Source organism: Microtus ochrogaster, linkage group LG2 (genome assembly GCF_000317375.1).
Source record: "Microtus ochrogaster isolate Prairie Vole_2 linkage group LG2, MicOch1.0, whole genome shotgun sequence".
NCBI lineage: Eukaryota > Metazoa > Chordata > Mammalia > Rodentia > Cricetidae > Microtus > Microtus ochrogaster.
This window is the reverse complement of record NC_022028.1, coordinates 6,905,864-6,927,243: the sequence shown is the minus strand read 5'-3', so window position 1 is coordinate 6,927,243 and position 21,380 is coordinate 6,905,864. Positions and strand designations below refer to the sequence as shown.

Sequence of the window (21,380 nt, the reverse complement as noted above, 5' to 3'; positions counted from 1 at the left end):
AAAAAAAGCAAGAGCTGAAAGACCAATGCTGGTCTTCCTGCATTAGAGAGACGAGCACGGGTTGAGGTGGCTGAGCCTGGGGAGTAGCCAGCAAACAACAAAGATGCAGCTTCCGCAGGCACCATGGGAGGCCAGGGGACAGCGAAGATGCAGAAGTGGACCTGCAACAGTACTGGGTAGAGCACATCCCATTCCTAGGCACCAGGTACTCTACTGTGATGCTGAGGACAGGGCTCCTTGCATGCAATCATCCCTAAAGAGTTAACAACTGGCCCAAAAAGAAGTGCCATGAACTCAGAAGTGTGATGTTTCGCAGAGTATTTAGTACCTTGTATTTTTTTTTTTGCACAGCTGTCTCATATTTGGAAACACATATCCCCCCCCCCTCTCTCTCTCTCTCTCTCTCTCTCTCTCTCTCTCTCACACACACACACACACACACACACACACACACACACACAATAGTCTTTACAGCAGTTTTATGGAGGTACAACTAACATTTCAGACATTTCATTCATCTAACATTGAATATCCAGCAGCATTAAAATGTCCTAGAATTGTGTAACTATCACTGCCCTCAATTTAAAATATTTTATCATGAATTTTAAGCATGCTAATACACTTTTAAAAATTTAAAGATTTATATATTTTTAGGTGCATGCTTGTTTGCCCACATGTATGCATGTATACCATGTATGTGCAGTCCCTGCAGATACCAGAAGGGGCGTTGGATATCCTGGAACTAGACTTCAAGTGGTTGTGAGCTGCCATGTGGGTGCTAGAGACAGAACTCTTGCAGAGGGTCCATAACTGCTGAGCTATCTCTTCAGCCTTACTAGGTTCTTTTAAAACTCAGTCATGATGCGATATATGGGCTCCTCAGAACGTACTTATCTTACAACCACAAAATATCTATACTCTTTAACCAAATGTATCTTACTTTACTCCAACTCCTGGTTCCTAGCAACTACCATTGTTTGCTGAGAATGTGAAATAATTATAATGGAGAAAACATTGTTTCATTATTCTCAAAGAATACCTCTACCACACAACTATTATCTTTATCTACTTTACCATCACACAGATGCTTGTGTACACACACACACACACACACACACACACACACACACACACACACACACACACACACACACACACACACACACACACACAAAGGTCGAACCCTTCCTAGGCAGAGAAAATCACTAATCTACTTCTCTGCATAGCTGCATGTCCAAGATATTCCATGCCATAAGAAGTCCTTTCTACTTGGCTTTTTTCACTTAGCAAAATGTTGTCAAGGTCCAGTAATTATCAGCAATTATTTTTCTTTTTTTTCTGCAGACTTTTTTGACCATCTTGAAATTTATAACACAATTGAAATGAAACAAAAATGTATATGCCCTTTTTCACTGCCAAATGCTATTGAGAGTGCGGTGAAACGCAGTCAGCGGAACAATGCAATCAGCTCACTCTCGTGCAGAATTGTGTGGTCACGTGGGATTTGAGTCTGTGCCTTTCCAGAATGCAACAGATATTGTGAGGCAACAGATTCCCCTTATTTCCCATCATGGAGAGCCTGTAAATCACACTTTTGGATGGTTTGCTTCAGTTTAAAAAGCAGAAGACAGACTCAGCTAAGTTACTGTTTGCCATGGCAGTCTTCTGTGAAACTGAACAGATGGGAAACATCACATTAGACGTGATGGACATGGTTTATGCAGCCTACGAACCAAATCAATAAAACACACAGCGATAACAAGTTGAGAGGGGAAACAATTAAGCACTTTGTTTTTAGCCAAGGAGATTTGATGTTGCGTGAGTTCAATGCAGACAGAGATGGAAAGACAAAAGGTTCCTGGCTGCTCGGCATGAAGATGTCAATTCTGCAACGTGGTAGCAGAGCTAAGCAGTGCTTTACATTTTCTCAAGACAAGAAATTGTGGTCTAATTCCAGCAAGACTTTCGTATGAAACAGAACTACAGTTTGCCTTAAAAGACAGAGGCGGCTGAGATGATTCCGTCTGTAATAATACCTGCCTTTGCTTTACACTGGTTGTGAGTGATGCTTTATATAACAATTTAAGCCACACCAGATGAGAACACCTCCCAAATGTCATTGCGGTCTCAGTTCAGAGAGGCTAAGGAACCTGCAGACTCCCACACACTCAGAAAGTGATAGAGTTAGAGTTGAACACAAATGATCAGAATATATTCCTATTCCAAACTTGCATGTTCTACTCTCTGAGTAAACACACAGGCAGGTAAGGTTATATGCTCAATAAGTGTGCTGCTGAATGGCTACTACATGAGTCTGTAACCTGTGTGACTTGGAAATTAAGCTGAATGGGAACTATTGCTTATTTTGTAAGCCAACTAACTGCCCAGAAAATGAAGTAAACAGTGAACATATAATTTTGACTGCAAATGTTATGACTTTAAAGAAATCAAGATCCCTGCACAGAGTATCCATGCAAACACTCTGGTATAAACACGCTGATGCTCCTGTTGTGAGCAGATGACTTCTGTTAGCATGTCAGCAAAGCTTACCCAGCACTGTAGATGACAACATCATATCACAGTGTCAAAAGGTTGTCCCACCCCTGATCTAAATGAAACCAAATTAAAGAGGATTAAAATCAAAGAGAAAGGACAGCAATCAGAGCTTTTCAGCTTCCAAATTGCCCAGGTAGCTTCTGATGCTATGGTAGAAAATATCACAGTCGCTCACACTGTGCCCCATTGTAGGCTGTGGCAAAGGGTTTTTTTCCTTCACAGTCATACCCAGGAGCAGTCGGAGATATAATCTGCCTTGCTGTTGCTGCTCCTTCATCATCTCACAGAAGAAAGGAAGAAAAGGAAGAAGGTCAATCTACATCCACACGGCATTGATGCCTATCACAAGGACATTCATCCTATCAGCCCAGATTAGCCACAGGACCCGGAATAAGTACAGGGTTCTGCAAGGGGTTGAACACCCTGCTCGGCTGCATGGTAACTCCACCAAAGTTCACACAGACACTCTTTTTTTTTCCTATAAACTTTTCTTTGATTGTTTTCAAAGTTTATATCATCAACCCTGATCACACACACTTCCCAGTCCTCCCATGACTGCCCCCACCCTTTAGACCTCTCCCTCACCAAAATAGAAGAAAAAAACAAAGTCAATTTGTGTTGTCCATTACCAAAATAGAAGAAAAAAACAAAGTCAATTTGTGTTGTCCATATACTCACACAGACATCAAGCTGAATAGAAAGTCTATATAGAGTTTCTTCAATGTCCATCATAAAACTGGTGCTGTCAGGAGCAGACGTGTCTTATTGTCATGAAAAACCTTATGTTATTCAAACATTTTAAATGTCATATTCTGTAGGTCTTTGAAGTGTTTGAAGAGCACCTATCTATCAAAAATATATCTGTTTGACATTGAAAACATACCTAACATGACTACAACTTTGATTGATATAGATAGCAAACTATTAACCTGTATTTCTTTTTTATCCTAAATAGTTTGTAAAAATAATTTTCAAGGAGTAGAAATTTAGATTACCTTGTTAAATGAGCTTCACAGGTATAACACCTTAAACAAGAGTAGAAACCTATGTATAGTATATTCTAACAAAAATGACCTTAAATTTATATCACTATATAAAAATACCTTAAACAAAAGTAGAAAAATATACAGAATCACAAAGTAACCTTAAATTTGTATCAATATATAAAAATCCATACTAATATAAAATATTTAAGATTAGTATTGTTTTTTTAGTTTAAAAGTAGACTCAATAACCTACCCTTTTATCCTATCATTTCCATACTATATCCCCCCTTTCTTCTTCAGAAAGAGATCCCTGAATCTAATCCCATTTATTAATCTTTTTTTCTGACCAAGACCAATAACAATTTTTAACCAATCCTCCCTAAACAATGACAGATATCCATAACCCATGAATGACCAAAAACCACCCACCCCATCTCTTGAGAAGGTGAGTGTTGTGTTCTTTAGACTGATTCCTGTTGTCTGGGGGAGGAAGGTTGACATTTTGGAGATCCTTGAGAAAATTAGGATAATAGTTAAGTCCTGACTAGAATAGTCTGTGAAGTTGGAACATCTCAGCCAGCAGCTGAGGAGCTGGTCTGAATGCAGAACTCTGATGAGGAAACCGTAGCAGAGGCATCTGAGAGACTGAATCACCTGGGCCACCCATTTTCACTGGTGTCTGGTCCCCTTGCTCTGAAAACACATAAACTTTCAAAGGTAACATACATGTCTGCATTAGCACAAGTATGGACTGTACATTGTACGCAATCCAGTCCAAGACATTTTGTTCTATGTTTGAGCAAGGAAAACATATGTTGTAGCTTTTCTAGGTTTATTGCTTTTTGTCTGCAGCCAGGTCTCCCCCGATCAAAGCTGATCTCTGTCAACCTTCAATGAATCCACAGCCTTTCATTTTCTGTGAAAATAAAAGCATAACCTCTTCTCCAGCACAATGTATTTTTGACTTCCATTTTGACCCCAGCCAAACATAAATAATTCAAGGACTAAGGAAGCCCTGTCACTGGTCCCATAGTCTCAGCTTATTGGCAAATCAAGCAAATATCAAAAACATCATAATGGAGTCAGGCATGTTTGTGTATTCCTGCAAACCCTGGACTTGGGATGTGGACACAAGAGGATCAGAAGCTCACAGCCAGAACTATTATAGTAAGTTCCAAGCCAGCCTGGACTACAGAAGACCCCATCTAACAATGATCAAATTCAAACATCACAGAGGTAAAAAGACGCTCAGATCCAACAGTCAGACACAAATCCCATACGTATGAAGCAATTCATTCTCATACATCTTTCTCCTTGGCTAAACCCTCATCTTGGTGACCTGATATATCAAGCATATAGTAAAACTTGTCTAACTTTTAAATCTAACTTAAAAGTCTACAATTAATAACTAGATTCAAACACTTTTTTTTCCCACTAAGTCAGTTAAACAGGCTGCTATGGCAGTTTGAATGAGAAATGTCCTCCCCGGGCTCAAGTACTTGAACAGTCACCAGTTTGTGGCCCTGTTTGGGAAGTGGTACAGCATTTGGTGGAGGAACTGTATCACTTGGGGTGGGCTTGAGAGTTCACAACCTCATCCTCCTTTCAGTTCATTCTCTCTGCTTTGTGTTTGCTAGTAAAGATATGATCCCTCAGCTTCCTGCTCCTGCAGCCAGACTTCCTAGCCATGATGGACTCTCATCCCTCCGGAACCATAAGCCAAAATAAGCTTTCCTTCTATAAGTTGCTTTGGTTAGTGTTTTTATCACAGCAACAGAAAAGACCAATATAAGCTCCTTCATGTATTTTAGTAGACTCACGCATACACACCCCATGCAGACACAAGCAGACCTGATAGTTCTCATTGAAATTTGTAGTTTGCCAGGGTTTAAAGTCTGTCATATTCCTTCATGTTCAGGAGAAACATGAAGAGGCTACAACATGAATTCCCTGCAATGCCTGGATGGCCCGGGTTTGCATTTCCCTCCATTAGGAAGTGCAAACTGCCAGCTTCTGTCTCATCCAGTCAGGTACTGGAGGTCTGCAAGGGGATCCAATTCAATTACCTGTGGGACTCAATGCATTTTCTAACTACTCCAGGTCTGCAAGGGCTTCCGATGGTCCACACCATCTCTTCACAGTGCGAATGAGCACTGCCAAAAGTCAAAACAGAAGCCAAAAACATTTGGTGCTCAATGCAGTGCACCGATGTCAAGATCGAACCAACTCTAGAAGACAGAGGAACCCCCAAAGGGGCCAGCCAATAGAGCCTCTCCTGCATCCCTCAAGGACTCATGGGAGTTATCAGAACTTTCTTGTTGGCTCCTCATCTGCTCTAAGAGCTCTGAAGTTGTTAGAAAATTACAATAACTGGGATTTTGTGGCTCTTGGTTTGGCTTGCAGCACTAGAATTGGATAGCAGTCTGGACAGAAAACTGCAGACTGCTGTACCCCACTACTTCACAGCAGATCACATTTGTAGCCAAAGAAAAGAAAAACTACGTGCAGAAAATGGAAGGGAGGTATAGAACCTGACTGGTTACAGCCCACACTTGTTTTATCCGGCCACTTAAGGATTGGCTGAGATGCAGCAAAGCATTCTAAGGGCGGGTTATGACGTAGCCTACAGTTCTGGGTTCATCATGAGTGGAGAAACCCTTAGGCACATCTTTAAATGTCATGAAGGCAGCTTTAGCCAACCCAACGAGTCTTTGGCAGCCACCATTTTGAAGATGGTATAGTGGATTTCCACGAAGGTGGTCTGGAGGTAGCAGTGTGGATATCTACTGTCAGAGATTGGAGGAGAGCGCATCCAATGTCACTGTGCCCCCAGGCCAGGTGTCCACAGCCCAACCTCAGTTCAGAGTTCAGCAAATCCAGACAAGCTTAGACTCACCTGCTGGAGCTTCTCTGACCCTGCAAAGCTGCAGAACTCACTTGCTCCTGAACTCAGCATTTCTCCAAAGTACTCAGCCATTTCTGCCTCTCAGACCCTTGATGTTATAACACACAGCCTGCTAACACAGCTCTCGGGCTTCTTATCTCCCTGCCCTGTCTCCTGCTTCCCAAGTAAACTATCTTCATATAATTCTGTCTCAGGCTCTGGCTTCTGTAAAATCCAATTAATACAAGAATATGATACAAATCCCCAGCGAGATATAAAAGAAACACGGGACCTCCAAATATTAACTCTTCATTATTCCAAACACCAACATATTTCCTTGTCTGCAGTAGTTCTTAAAGTAATAGATACCATTGACCATTATGAGGTACCTCTGCATTCTAGTTCAAATGTATGCAAATGTATGCAAATACAAGCATTTCATTGTGGACCTTGGCTGTGGGAAGAATATGCCTTCCCTCAGAACACAGTTGTCACAGCAGAACCCAACAGGCTGTTGTTGCAACACTCTGAGCCACTGTGGATGTCTACATGGCCTCCTTCAGACCACCAAGCCTGCTAAGAGACGGCCTGAGCAGCCAGCTCAGCTTCAACATCAATTGGCTCGCTGTAAAGAGCGAACACTCTCAAAAGCACTCACTTGTGTTCTAGAGATGCAAGTGAAGTTGGTAAGCTCTCAACTTCAGGAGCTGGGGCCAGGACAAAGGGAAGCAGCCAGGAGACTGGCAAGCACTATGAAGCCACAGTGAAACAGAGGAGATGAAGAGAATTTTTATTGGAATCTGGAGTATAAATGATGACACCACTGTTTGTTGTTAGAAGAATCATATGCTCCCGTGGACATGCTGGGTTTTCTCTCCAGAACCTAATGGCAAACATCCCGTTGTTCCAAGACTTCAGTAACAGACTCGTATGCAATTACGCATCTGACACAATATGAGATCTTTTCCCTTTTATTTATTCATCCTTTTTCTTCTTATTTATTCATCTCTCATGCAATACATCCATCCGAACTGGTTTCATCTCAGCTCCCTCCTCCCTTATCCAGGGCTCCTCCATTTCCCTTCAGAAAAGAGCATGCTTCCCAGGGATAGCAACTGAGCATGGCATACCAAGATGCAGCAAGACCGTGCATCATCACTGCTGAACTATAATTAAAGACTCTGTGAGTCAAAAGAGTGCTTCCCCTTGATTAAAATACAAATCGACACCACAATCTATGCACACTGATTGTCCCCTGCAGAGAAGATGGTGCTGTCTATGCAGGACGAGGGCAGCACAGGAACCCGTCCCAACACGTGTCATAAAGCCACCGTTCCCTCCACACTTCTCAGTGCGAGGCACGCTGCAGTGTTTGACATTAAGAAGCCTAAGGTTTACAACTTCTAGTTAAGAATCATATTTTAAAAATAGAAAATGCCTGGAAGTCATTATTTAATTTTTCAGTGTCCAAAACTTTTTTCTTTTCTTTCCTTCCTTCTTTCCTTTTTTTGTAAAATAGAGTTAAGTATGTCATCTTCACAGTGAATTTAATGTACCAATATTTCCATTCAAAAGACATTTATACTTGAAGTTTGTAGGGGTAGCCGCAGCCAATTACCTTGCTTGTAGGGCGGGGTCACCTGAGGATATTTTTTACTAATAAATATTGCTGGTGTGCTCTCCCCCTCCCCTTCCGCTTTCCTGTTCTCTGCTGGAACCTCGGGTTCTATAAGCCTTTTACCAATTAAAGCTGAATGTATTATTATAATTTCTGTCTGCCTTCATTTACGCCGCTACAGAAGTTTGATATGGCTATATATGAAGCCAAATTCCAACTTTTTATCAACTTTTAAAAAATCAGTCGAACCCTTTCTCTAAACCTTGAATTGGGGTCTTTGTGTTCTTGACAGTGAAATCCGACGCATGGTCCTCAGATCTGAATCATGTGTGTCACTAGGATGTCTTCAGGTCAGGATGCTATGAGGGCAGTAGCTGGGTAGCTTTACTCTTCCAGAAGGTTCTGACCCTCTTGAGCCCAAACGGATGTCATGTTCTTTGTTTATATTCGATTCGGCATCTCCCTTCTGGCTGGGGGACACCCACCAAATGCAGACAACTCTAAAAAGCAGAAATGTAGAAGAGATACAGAAACGAAGACAGAAGTCAGCAGCTTTAGTTCTGTCTTCCCCGGCTGTGATTTCTAAAAGGTACGGAGCAGAGGCTGGAAGACTGGGAAATGCTCGTACTGCCAAGTTTCAAAACACTGAGCATCAACTTTACCGTTGGAGATGTAGGGAAGAGAAAGTGAGCTTATTTTAATAATCTCTCAGCTCCACATACATTCACCTGGGTTTGCCTGCTGCCTACCCTTCTCCCGATCAGGCTGAAGGTGCTTTCTACATCCCTGGCTCAAAAGCTATGACACCTTGTGTAGGAAAGTCAGACAATGTGGCACGGATACAGGTATGGGCATGAGTCAGCTGAAACACGGCTGACACCTGATACCAAGGAAACAGGGTCAGCTAATGATGCCTGGGGAGCCCCAGAGGAAAACAGAGATGCAGAGACAGATGACCGCTGCTGAGAGAATGCCACTTTGTGTGACTCTACAGAAACATGACCTTGAGGTTGGAAGGGAATGCCTTTGCCTTCCTCTTCTGTGGTGGTTTGACTAAGAAAAGTCCCCCACAGCCTCAGTATTGGAACACTTCCTCCCCAGTTAGCAGTGCTTCTGATATCCACAGAAGTGTATCACAGGGGGTGGGCTCTGGGTTCAGAAAGCCTGGCCAATTCCAGGTTACCCTTTCTGCTTCATGTTTGTGGTTCAAGATGTAACTCTCAGCTCCCTTTTCCTGCCGCCAGGCCTGCTGCTTGCTGCCATGTCTCTCCAAGCCATCATAGACCCTTATCCCCTCAGAACTATAAGCCCAAACAAACACCCCCTTTTATGAGTTGCCTTGATCATGGTGTTCTATCGCAGAGACAGAAAAGCAGCTAATATGCCTTCCTACCTGAGCTCTACGTGGGAGTAGGCTTGTGTGCCTGTGTCCCTGTGTGTGGCCTTTGCATGTCAACCTGTGTGCCAATAATTATGTCTTGTCTCTACATGATTCCTTATATATTTTTTCAGCCTCCCAGCCTTCTGTAGCCCCCCTTTTCTTGGCTCTGGAGCTTGGACCTCACACCCCGCTATACTTGGCACCTGCATAGGTACTTGGAAATGACTTGGAGCTGGAGGGCAGACCACAGCCACACTGTTAGTTTGACTGTCACGTGTGGATTTGTTTTGCTATGGAAGCGTAACATCTGAGTTTGTAGGGTAAGGTAAGGAGTATCAGTCTACTGCTAAAGAAAGAATTCTAAGGTTTAGAGATATAAAAAGCTCTGTCGGTCTTGAGCTTTGGTGGGGGGGGGTCAATGAAGACTGAGAAAGGAGGGGGATACAATTTAGGCAATCAGCCTTTTTATTTTCAAGGACACAGAATGGATTCCTTAACTACCAATCTATTGATAGAATGGATTGCATAGTTCATGAGCCAGTGAAGTTGAACCCATAGTTACACATGAAGCCATAGGTGCTTCTCTAATGAGAGATGCATAGAATTCTGTTTTCTAAGGTGCTGGATTTCCTGCTAGTCCCTGGCCGGAGCTTGCAGTCTACTATGGCCTGTGAGCTCTTTCCAAGCTTGGCAACATGGCAACTCCCTCCCTCTGGCGAAGGGCACCTTGCTCTCTAGCTGACCTTATCTGGAGAATGTCTCTAGGCCTGGTGCCTGAATTATCTCTAGTGTGACCCTGGATACAGTTCCCTGCAGAAGTTTTCTCCCTGCTGCCCTTATTGTAATTAGTCAATTGTGTACTGGTGATAACTAAGACTTGTACTAGGAGCTTTATGATAGGAACGTGCTGTTTAATGTAAATTAGGTAATTCCTCAACTACTGTTCCCAATCCTATACATCCCCTATACTCTGGAATAAAGCTGAGATAGTTCACTGATGTTATCTCCTGGAGGGCTTCCTCTGTCATACTCACAGGTTGGACAAGGTCCTGCTTGTCAGTTCTACCCGCTTTGTCCCCTTGGCCTCCTTGGCCAGGTGGCCAACTGGCTTTGGGAGAGAAGGGGACCCACACTAGGGATTTGCACCCTAAAAATGCTACAATGGAACAAAACCACCCGAACCAGTAAAATATGTGCCTAACATTGGAGTGGTTTCATGGATGGATGCCAGGATGCCAACATCAGGCCACCAGTGTGGCATATGGCTTAAATAAAGGTTTGCTGCATTTCCTTGTCATTTGATTCATAATGAGAGAAATAAAATTATATTTATATTTTTAAAAGGAAATATATGGTCACGGGGTCACAAGAGTGACAGAGTGGCCCTGCACCTCATCTGTGCAGCACAATAGAGCTGATTCTCTTTTCAGGGGCATAGGTGGTTTTGCCCCACAAAGCTGTATGAGAGATCTGGCCCCACTCCTCATTGGCCATATGGTGGAGTGGGTGATGGAGAGGTGCCCTCTCCTATCTCCACCCCTTGCCACCTGTGGCAGGTGGGAGAATTAGCATTGAAGTCATGAGAGTGGGAGAACTGGTCCTGGTCCTCACCAATTGCAGCACTCGGGCGAACTGGCCCTGCACCTCTCCTGGACAGCACAGCAGAGCTTTGTGCTTACTATCTTTACGGGGGGTGGGGTGGGGTGGGGGGTGGTGGTGTCTGCATCTGGTCCCCTTCTGAATGGACCAAGGGCTACTACAACATTTAAAACAAAGAGTTCATGTATAGACCTACTGAAGCCCTTTATATGGAGCCAAGGTCAAATTTAAGGGATTCCCTCAACACATGGCTAGTACTGAAAGCCACACGTTTCTATCAAATTGTAATATTACAAATCATAATAATGCTAGTCATTCTAAAAGCACTTACCTGCTTTGGTAATGGGTCCAGAAGGCTGCAGTCATATTTATAAAGCACTAAAATAATACATATTTGGATCTCTAGCAGAGCAAACCACCTGAAAGAAAAACATAAGGCAATTACTTGTCTCTAAAAGATGCATGAATACCTATCTCTTCTTAATACCACATATTCCACTGAGTGGTTGGGATGGCTCAGTTGCTTTAGATGATGTATAAAATGCTTAGTTTATTAGGCAAACATAATAAATAAAAATCTGCTTTTTAAAGATGTATTTTATCTTTGAGTACATAGGTATGCCTGTGTGTGCATGTGCACAGAGTATGTATGCATTCGCAGAGGCCAGAAGATAACCAGGCACAGGCACATATGTATAAACAAAAGGAAACCAAAATTTTACACTGTATCTTAGCTAAAGGAAAAGATATGATTTTACCCAAATTTAAATATTTGGACATTCTAGTAGGATTTTCTCTAGTACCCAATGAAGGTAAACTTTTTGGCAATGGCAAAATAAAAGTTTTAGGCATTTACCACTATGTTGAGTTTTCTTCCACGGCTAACACTAGAATCTGGCCATCGGTGACACTGTGTTTTTTTTTTCAGCGTTCTTCAGAAGCCATCTGAGATATGTTCATGCTAAGAATGTTTCCCCAACACTTCCATGTCAAAAGAGTGAAAATAATGAGGTGTGTTATTTATAACAGATTCTGCTTTCACACTTAGAAGGACAGGAGTGCACATCTAGGAAGACAACTCACTAAAATACAAACATGGTGAAAATTCCTCAAATACTTAGCACTTGTGGGGTCTCCCCATTTGTAAAAAATACTTGTCTGGACACAGCTGCAGGGGCTTTGTGGAAAATGAGTTCCTAGCAAACCCAGCATTGCCAAGACTAGGGCAAGAGGTAACAGCAACAACCAGGCCAAGGGGATATGGCAAAGGTGGGCACAAAGATACTGTAGGGATCCGGGGTCTGGAGGGAGCAGGGACCTGGATATTCCTGCAGGCAAACCTTGAGATTGACCTTCAGGAAGGACATAGGCAGGCATGGTGACTAACAGTGTTTCAGAGCCAGGGCACCAAGAGAGGGATCATGGGGGCCTGGAGACAGCTGGGCAAGCCCTGGGGAAGGGTAACCAGAGGCTCGCAAAGGTACAGCTGAGGTCAGATTAGAGGGCCACAAGTCCTGACAGGATAAGGGTGTGATTTACAGCTGTGGTTCAGGTTCCTAACCAGAGTGGCGTTCACAGACATTCCAGGAGAATTCATCAGTGCACACTAAAGATGGATGAAATAAGAGAGTGGTGGGGGGTCAGGTTAGATGACAATAAACTATCACTTGTGGACCTGGATCCACGGGAGAGAACACAGGCGGGGTGCCAGAGTTGGGGTGAAGGTGGGTAAAAGCGCCAATCCTGGATTTCTTGGAAGAGAGCAATGTATATCAAAGAAACAGAATGCTTATGGAGTGCTAGGACTGGGTGGAGCTATTTCCAGTTTAGATGCTCTGATTTTGAGTGAACTTTTATTGTTGCTGTTGTTTCTGTCACTGTTGGTTTCAAGGCCAAGAGGTCCTGGAACCCCATATGCAATCCCAGTCTGTCCTTGACCCTCCTCAGTCCCCTGAGTACTTGGATTTCAGGAGTGTTCTACCACGTCTGGATTCTCTCTGACTTTTCGAAAGGAAAACCTCTCTCTCTTCTTTCCTCCTAGAAGTCACTGCAAGCGATGCCAGCTAGGGCTGGAAAACTGTCCCTGTTGCCAGGAGCAGGAGCTCTGCCGTGTATTCCTGGTTGCTACCAGCTGCAGCTCATGAAAATAGAATGCTCTTGCCCTGGAATTCGGAGACGGCAGCAGGCAGGCATAGTTACAGAGGCAACATGCATTGAAGCATAGCTAGTCAAGGAGAGGTGTCTCCCCAGCCTCATCTTAAAGAATCTTGGAGGAAAATACAAATCAGGTCTGTGGCAGGAGGCAAAATAACCGTGAGTCAATGGTTCTCCAAGTTTAGCATCTGCCAGAATTTCCTGGGAGAACTGGGAAGGCAGAACGCTCCACACCTTACCCTCTGGATTTCTGACTCCAGAGGTCTGGGACAAGACAAAAGATCTGTGTTTTGTGCGGATTTCTAGATAGTACTTCCACTGGCGGTGTGGCGCCCCCATCATGGATATTGATCATCTAGAGGAACTTAGTGAAGAGAAGCGAGGAATGCATGCTGGGAGGTGTAAATTTATCATTCCTTTTAACTTGAGTGCCCAATGTCCACGTGGCAAAGAATACACGAAACGGGTTGGCTGAGGCACCAGACTTTTGACCGAGGATAACAGTAAGTATAAACACTTTGTGCTCAGAGAGAAAAACCAAAGGGAAGAAGATATGAAGATAAGGATGGTGTCGGACGGAAGTGGGGTGACAAATGGTGCAGAGGTAAGAGGGTTTGTTGCTCTTTCGGAGGACCGCAGTTTGGTACACAAGGATATGCCTTTGCTCTCTGAGCCATCTTGCTGACCCTAATCTCTCTCTCTTCCTTCTCCTCCTCCTCCTCCTCCTCCTCTTCTTCTTCTTCTTCTTCTTCTTCTTCTTCCTTCTTCTTCTTTTTTGAGACAAGTTCTCAATCTGGCCTCCAAATCACAGAGGTCTGTCTGTCTCTGCCTCCCAAATGCCAGAGTTAAAGCCATGCACCACCATGTCCAGCCCACCCCAAAGAATGCTGCTGGATTCAGTTCTGGCATTTTGCTGAGTTTTATTTTTAAGAATGTGATTTTTTTAAAAAAAATAATAATCATTTAATTTTTATTTTTTAAGTATGAAAGTTTCTGTTTTGCTTGAATTTATGCTTGCATCCCATGTGTGCAGTGGCAGCCGAGGCCAGAAGAAGGCATATAGGATCCTCTGGAACTAGAGTTGTTAGCTACCAGATGGGTGCTGGCACCGAATCTGGGTCCTTCAGGAGTAACAAGTCCTCTTAACCCCTGAGCCACTACTTCTGGGTTTCTGCATCAATTGTTCATAGGAAATGTTGAGCTATCTGTTATTTGCTTTGTAGTGTTTCTGTGCGGAGTTGAATGTGGTAGTGCTGACCTCATCAAATAAATTAGGACATTCTCTCTCCATGTTTTGAACAAGTTTGAAAAGGGTTAAGATTCCTCAGTGATGCACCCAAAGGATTTGGGTAAAGAAAAACAAACAACACCTAAAAAGAGTAGATGGGAAGTGATATTCTGTAGGGAGAGCCCGCCTTTTGGGGGCAGGACGGCCTCAGGCAAATGTTTATAAATTGGGGGGCACAGACGCTGGGGCCCCCTTCCTGTTTCCTGTTTCTGGGCATCGCGGGAACTCCGGTTGCATGAGTGTGCTATTTACATTAAAGTTGTATAAGCTTATAGCAATTTGTCTGTATTAATCCGATCCGCCTTCAATATTCAAAATCAGAGATGATGAAAGTAATAAAAAAAAAGGCAGGAAAAATACAAATAATCAATTCTATGAGAACTTGAGTCTTTAAAAAGATCAATAAACCTTTAGCCAAATTAAAGAGGAAAGACCAAATTTTATAAAATCTGAAATGAAAAGCGAGTCATTACAACAGACATTGAGGAGATTCAGAAATTCTTAAGGACAAACTTTGTTCACAAAATAACATCAAGTACCTACAATATACACAATTAAAAGCATAAAAGTAATACACCAAAACTTTGGTGGGTACTGAGAGATGGTGAATTTACTGTACCGATATTTTTCTTTTTTTCTACTTATCTATAATCATGACTGTTCTAATAGCTGACAAAACTCATTTTAAATGTAAAAGTAAGTTCTTGACATTTTGTAAAAGGGGAAAAGATATATTTATAATACTGCTCTCCAAATTGAAAGAAAAAAAAAAGTCATATATCACTATGGAGAAGCTAAAAGAAACCAATTTCTAAATGTATATGACCTACCAAAGTTAATCACAATGAAATAAGTAACTTAGACACTAACAACCAATGAGATAGCAGAAGTTAATCTCCTGACCAACAATAGTCAGGGGCCAGATGGATTCACCAGAGGATTGTACATGCAGCACAACTGCATACACAGACTCACAGTGGCTGGGGCTGAATGCCATGATCTGCACAAAATCCCAGCAAGGGTTCTAGAGGGACCCATGAAGTCCCAGCCCTCTGTGAGGAGCTATTGGTAACTGATGGCTGCTGGGAAAGGGAGAGAGAGTACAGTCAATTTTCTTCAGGGATGTGATCCAGGAAATGGACCAATAGCCTTGCTAATAGTCCTAGGTGGACTCAGGGGGTATTTTTTTAATGAGAGAGAGAGAGAGAGAGAGAGAGAGAGAGAGAGAGAGAAGAGGGTAGATGGAAGGAGGGGGAGGGGAAGGAAGATACAAAGTTGGAAAGAAGAAGTGGTGGAATGGTAGAAGAGAAATTGGAGGGAATGAGGGTGGATATGATCCAACATTATATGTAAGTACGACTGTTAAATATTAAAACGAACAACCACAACAGAAAACGACAGATACCATCAGCTTCTCTGTCTATGTGCCTCTCTATTTATCCGGCAGGAAATGACCACTCTAGAAGTCTCAGTAAGTATCCTAACAGCTAACTTTCTTGGTTCAAACACTTGCCATCACCTAAACTAACAACTGTAGGAAGGAAAAGAGAAATCTGGGCTTGAACACACTAATTCACTGAAGGTACAGTGACCCACATCAGTAAAGCCACAGAACAACATGGCTCTTCATGTGAAAATTAAGACTACGAGAAAAGGAGGCAGAGTGAAGTCATGGCAGGACAGTGGCCGACAGCTGACACTGGGGCCTAGTACACTTTAGTTTCAGCCCCACTTTCTGAGGAAGGAAACTCTGCTTGTATTTTGAGACAGGGTCTCACGTGGCTCAGTCAGGCCTTGAACTCCTGATCCTCCTCCTGCCATCTCCCAAGTGCGAGGATGATAGCCATGCACCACCATGCCCATCTCTGAAATCCTCTTTCTGAACAGGGGAGAGATGGAAATGCCAAACGAGCCATCAGTGGCTCAGCTGGGTGATATGAGAGACATCCACAGGAAGGGGTTAGGAGAAGAGGGCAAACCCCTCTGGAAATGTCTCCTTTTCTTGCCACAGAAAAATATCCTATCCCAGGATCCAGTGCACCACAAAGGGCTTGAGGTTCTATTCAACATATGAAAAGGGGGAAAAAAAGACTCCTTTTCTGAAAATTTTCTCAGAAAAGACCATGTTCTGTTTTGGAAGCCTCCTCACCAAACTGCTAGATATTACCCAGGCTGCTGTTCAGTTCTTAACAGGCTTAAATCTTAGCTTGATAATGAAGTACCAGAATTAAGTGGCTAGAAGAATAAGGACTGCCATTCTTTCAGTGGCTTGTGAGCTCCTCTAAATGAGTCACAGATTGTTACCTGGGCACTGGGGAAAGATAAATGTGGGTAAAAATTAATAAGGGGTTCTGGAAGCTTGGCTAAGAGTCTTGGACCTAATGATACCCATCATCTGATCTCATCCCATTTTTTTGTACTTCTCACCTTTTGTTTTTTATTTATTTTATTTATTTATTAAAGATTTCTGCCTCCTCCCCGCCACCGCCTCCCATTTCCATCCCCCTCCCCCGATCAAGTCCCCCTCCCTCATCAGCCCGAAGAGCAATCAGGGTTCCCTGACCTGTGGGAAGTCCAAGGACCTCCCACCTCTGTCCAGGTCTAGTAAGGTGAGCATCCAAACTGCCTAGGCTCCCCCAAGGCCAGTACGTGCAGTAGGATCAAAAACCCATTGTCACTGTTCTTGAGTTCTCAGTAGTCCTCATTGTCCGCTAAGTTCAGCAAGTCTGGTTTTATCCCAGGCTTTTTCAGACCCAGGCCAGCTGGCCTTGGTGAGTTCCCGATAGAACATCCCCATTGTCTCAGTGTGTGGGTGCACCCCTCCCGGTCCTGAGTTCCATGCTCGTGCTCTCTCTCCTTCTGCTCCTGATTTGGACCTTGAGATTTCAGTCCGCTGCTCCAATGTGGGTCTCTGTCTCTGTCTCCTTCCATCGTCTGATGAAGGTTAATATTCAGGAGGATGCCTATATGTTTGTCTTTGGGTTCACCTTCTTATCCTAATCCCTTTTTATAGACCCTAGCAGACATGTCCATGCTGTGAAAAAATATTAGAATGCATTTCTAAATGTTAGAGAAATGCTGAAATTGTTATATAAACAAATGCTTGCATTTAATTATATTTAACTAATGGAATTTAAGGGACACAACTATTTACCAAACACATTCCTCAGAATAACACATTATTTCATTCAAGGACCATTAAGTCCACGGGGTTTAGAATTTGCTCACTCTTCAAAAGCAATGTGCTGTTTCTATGCATTAAAGTGTAAAAATAAAAACTATTCATGACACTTCTCAAATGCAAGATTATACAAAAATAATTTACTAATATTATAACCATAAGAATTATTTTATCTGCCTGATAAAGACATAGGAATGAATGTGCTGAAAGCTCACAAATCCCAAATTGTAGCAGATTTAATACTAACAAATATGTACGTTGCATTCCTATGGGAGTTTTTTTCCTTGCAGATTAATAGGACCAAACCCCAGGAAGACAGATTTTCTTGAATGTTTTTATATTGATTATTCCCATGTAGTCTAAAAGCTGTTTTGAGCTCCTTTGTCTCCACAATGCTATAGAAGTTATTCTATATATAAGTCCCCTATTACTTACCATGTGCCATCTTCCTTTAAGTAGGGCTAGTGTTTTTATTAAATGTTTGTGTGTACATAAATGCATACAGGAGGGCGCAGACATGCAAAGATCAGAGGACAACCTTCAGTAGCCAGTCCTGCCCTTCTACCTTTGTGTGGATCCTTGGGATTGAGCTCAGACCACCAGGTTGGCACAGCAAGTGCCTTTGTCTGCTGAGCCATGTTTCCAGAGTTTCTAGACCAGGGCTAGCTTTCTATCCTGCCACACCTAATCTCCCCAAACACAGTAAGCTTTTTGAGAACATTTGATATCTTAGAATCTGCAGTTTTTAACATGACCTGAGTTAGAACACAAACTTTGTGGAGGAAGGGGGTTCATCCGGTTTGTTTTCAAATCATTCTGAACATTTCAGGTAATGTCAGAATGTATGCTATGAGATGTAGCATACATCCGACAAGTCGTCACTGAATCAGTGAGTAATCACATTAATGTTGATTGCTCGGGAACCATTTAATTGGTTGACTGACTACTATTAATCTATATTATCTGAGTCCACACTTTTAAGGTATTTTTCGATAGCTGTGTGGTTTCTATTAGTAATGCAAGACACATTAATGACTTTGTAGCTTAGCATTGCCTTGGAATACATGAACACCACTCCACCTGCATGCAAAACACACACACACACACACACACACACACACACACACACACAGAGAGAGAGAGAGAGAGAACCATTTTTTATTCTTAAAAGATAAATTTCTTTTTCATATTTCAAATATTGAAGCCTCACTCTTACCACAGCACCGTATTGACATTTACTTATTTCTTAGTATAGATCACTGTTAACCTTGCTAAGGATAAGGGTCTTTAAAAATATTCATTTATTTATGTGTGGATGTTTTTATGAGTTTATATGTGTCACAGTTTATATAACCCAGATCTCAGAAAACTAAGATTATAGGCAGCTTGAACCACCTGAGGCGGGGCTTAGAACTGAATCTATATTCTCTGCAAAAGCAATAGGCACTCTTAACTGCCAAGCCAACTCCCCAGTTCCAGAGTTGTTATTTTATCCTGGAATCTAACCCACAGCATTTACTATAGCCAAACAGACATTCTCTTATAAGGGTGGGAACCAAATAAAGCCAGCTTGCTTTTGATGGACATTACAGGGGGGGCAGATAGAGAAAGCATGTCCCATTCTGGTAAGATACCCAGCTCTCAGAGAGTCCCAGCAAGGAAAATTCTTCACACATAATCCCATATTTCTCTCCCACTTGAATCTCATAGTTCAATATGAGCCTGTCAATTATCACAGGGCTCTTCATTTTGTATTCTATTATTATTAAGAAGTCTGATAAAAAAAAGAAGTCTGATAACTCACACTACTTCCTCCTGCTTGTTTATATCTGGAGGTCTGGACTTCATTAGCAATAGAATTAAGGGGGTTTTTAATTAGTATGGTTTTAAAAAATAGATCAGACACAGTCAACATTTGTGTTCAACTCATAGAGTATGGTTACATGATATTTTTCTTCCTTCCCTTCCTATGATGCTATAAAGAAGTGCTACAGGGTATTTGATCACATGATGTGAAGATATGGCTCTGTCCTTTCTTGCCTGCCTAAGGCGCCTTCTGATTGGTTCAATACAGGTATGAATGGCCAATAGCTAAGCAGGAGAGGATAGGCGGGACTTCCAGGCAGAGATAGGAACTCTGGGAAGAATCAAAGAGGCAGAGATTTGCCAATGAAATGCAGAAGAATTTGAACATATCATACTTAGGAAAGGTACCAAGACCCATGACAGAAAATAGATTAATATAATCTATTTATATTAATTTAATTTAAGTTTTAAGAGCTACTTGGGAGTAATCCTAAACTGAGGCCAAACTTTCATACTCAGTAACAATTCTCTGTGTCATTATTTGGGAGTTGGCAGTCCAAAGAAAGACCAGATTACATTGGTGTCCAATACGGAGGCCTGTATATCCAAGCATAGGGTCTATGAGCAGCTGGCATGCTATTCCATGTGAGAGTAAGTAGAAATGCCTTCCAGAGTTCAGATCAGCAGCTTGCCAGAACTGGAGTAGGGGGCCATGGTTCCCAGCCAGTGCCCACAGGCATGAGGCTCAGCTCTCATGGACCCGAGCAGGACAGAGCCAGCCACCAGTGCCATGTGCTAAACAGAGTCTTTGAAGTAGACTGCAGATACACATAAGGGCTTTGCAACATTTTAAATTTTTCTCCGAGTTTCTCTGGGAAGCCTGTAAATGCTCATGTGCATCCAGTCCTTCCTGCTATGTCAGTCACAACAGGTAGGCTGGCCCTTTAAAGCCTGACTCACTCGATCATAAGGCTGTGAAAAAAGCTAGGTCCAGACCGAGAAGACCTCTGAACATGTACTTAGGCATGTTAAGAAAGAAAAGAAAATCGAAATAGACAGTCAAAAAATAAACAGTTTAAAAATAATAGTCTTGGTGTACACTGCCCAAATGAAGAGAGAGTAAAGTAATATAAAAAGAATAAACCATGTAAGGATGGGAAATATAACACAGGGAATTCGGACCCTACATAATGCTTAATTAATACTTAATTTTTAAATGCTAATAAGCAAAAAAAAAAAACAACAGCTGCTGAGAGACACTGGATAGTGGAAAAAAACTACTAAATTAAACCAACCTATATGTTTTAAGGATGTCTTAACTTCAGAATGTAATTCAGGAAATGCATTGTGTTGGGGGAGTGGTTATGCCTTTGTTTCCTGTGGAAACAAAACTATGAATTCCATCAAATTAACAAAGATCAGAATTGACGGGGGAGACCTGAAAACCTTAGCTGCTGTATAAGCTGATCCGTCGACATGGGAACAACTCTGAACCTGGATGAACTGGAATGAGATATGATAAAGCTTGTTGGCTACAGAGTCCTCATGACTTATTATTATATGTCATCCTTTCATATAGCATGGAGATTTATATTACAGTTTAGTTATGCAGTCCAAAGGGTTTTATAATGTTGACAGATGTCATTTAACTGCTCAAACATAGAGCAGAGGATCATCTTTAAGTGATTTGCACATACTGTATATACCATACTTAAGCTATGTTATGTTGTGTTAACGGATAGATTATTAAATCTACTTTTAAATTAAAAAGCAACTACTAGTCTCAAATATTTATATTGGTGTGGATTCTGTCATACAACAAAAGTATATGCTCAACTATGTTCATAGCAACATTGTTTGTAATAGCCAGAACCTGGAAACAACCTAGATGCCCTTCAATGGAAGAATGGATGAAGAAAGTATGGAA

General features: G+C 42.1%; 1 protein-coding gene across 3 annotated transcripts in view; it reads right to left on the bottom strand.

Moving 5' to 3' along the window:
- Positions 1–7,219: 7,219 nt before the first annotated feature.
- The window catches only part of LOC101997958 (24-hydroxycholesterol 7-alpha-hydroxylase), an 88,093-nt gene continuing 73,932 nt past the window's right edge, over positions 7,220–21,380 (bottom strand). For all 3 annotated transcript variants that reach the window (XM_013350974.1, XM_005359803.1, XM_005359805.1), the window contains 2 exons: positions 11,356–11,443; positions 7,220–8,544 (listed from right to left, as the gene is read on the bottom strand). In XM_013350974.1, the coding sequence (XP_013206428.1) occupies positions 8,473–8,544; positions 11,356–11,443 (160 nt within the window). In that variant the 3' untranslated portion in view covers positions 7,220–8,472. The remainder of the gene's footprint in view (positions 8,545–11,355; positions 11,444–21,380) is intronic.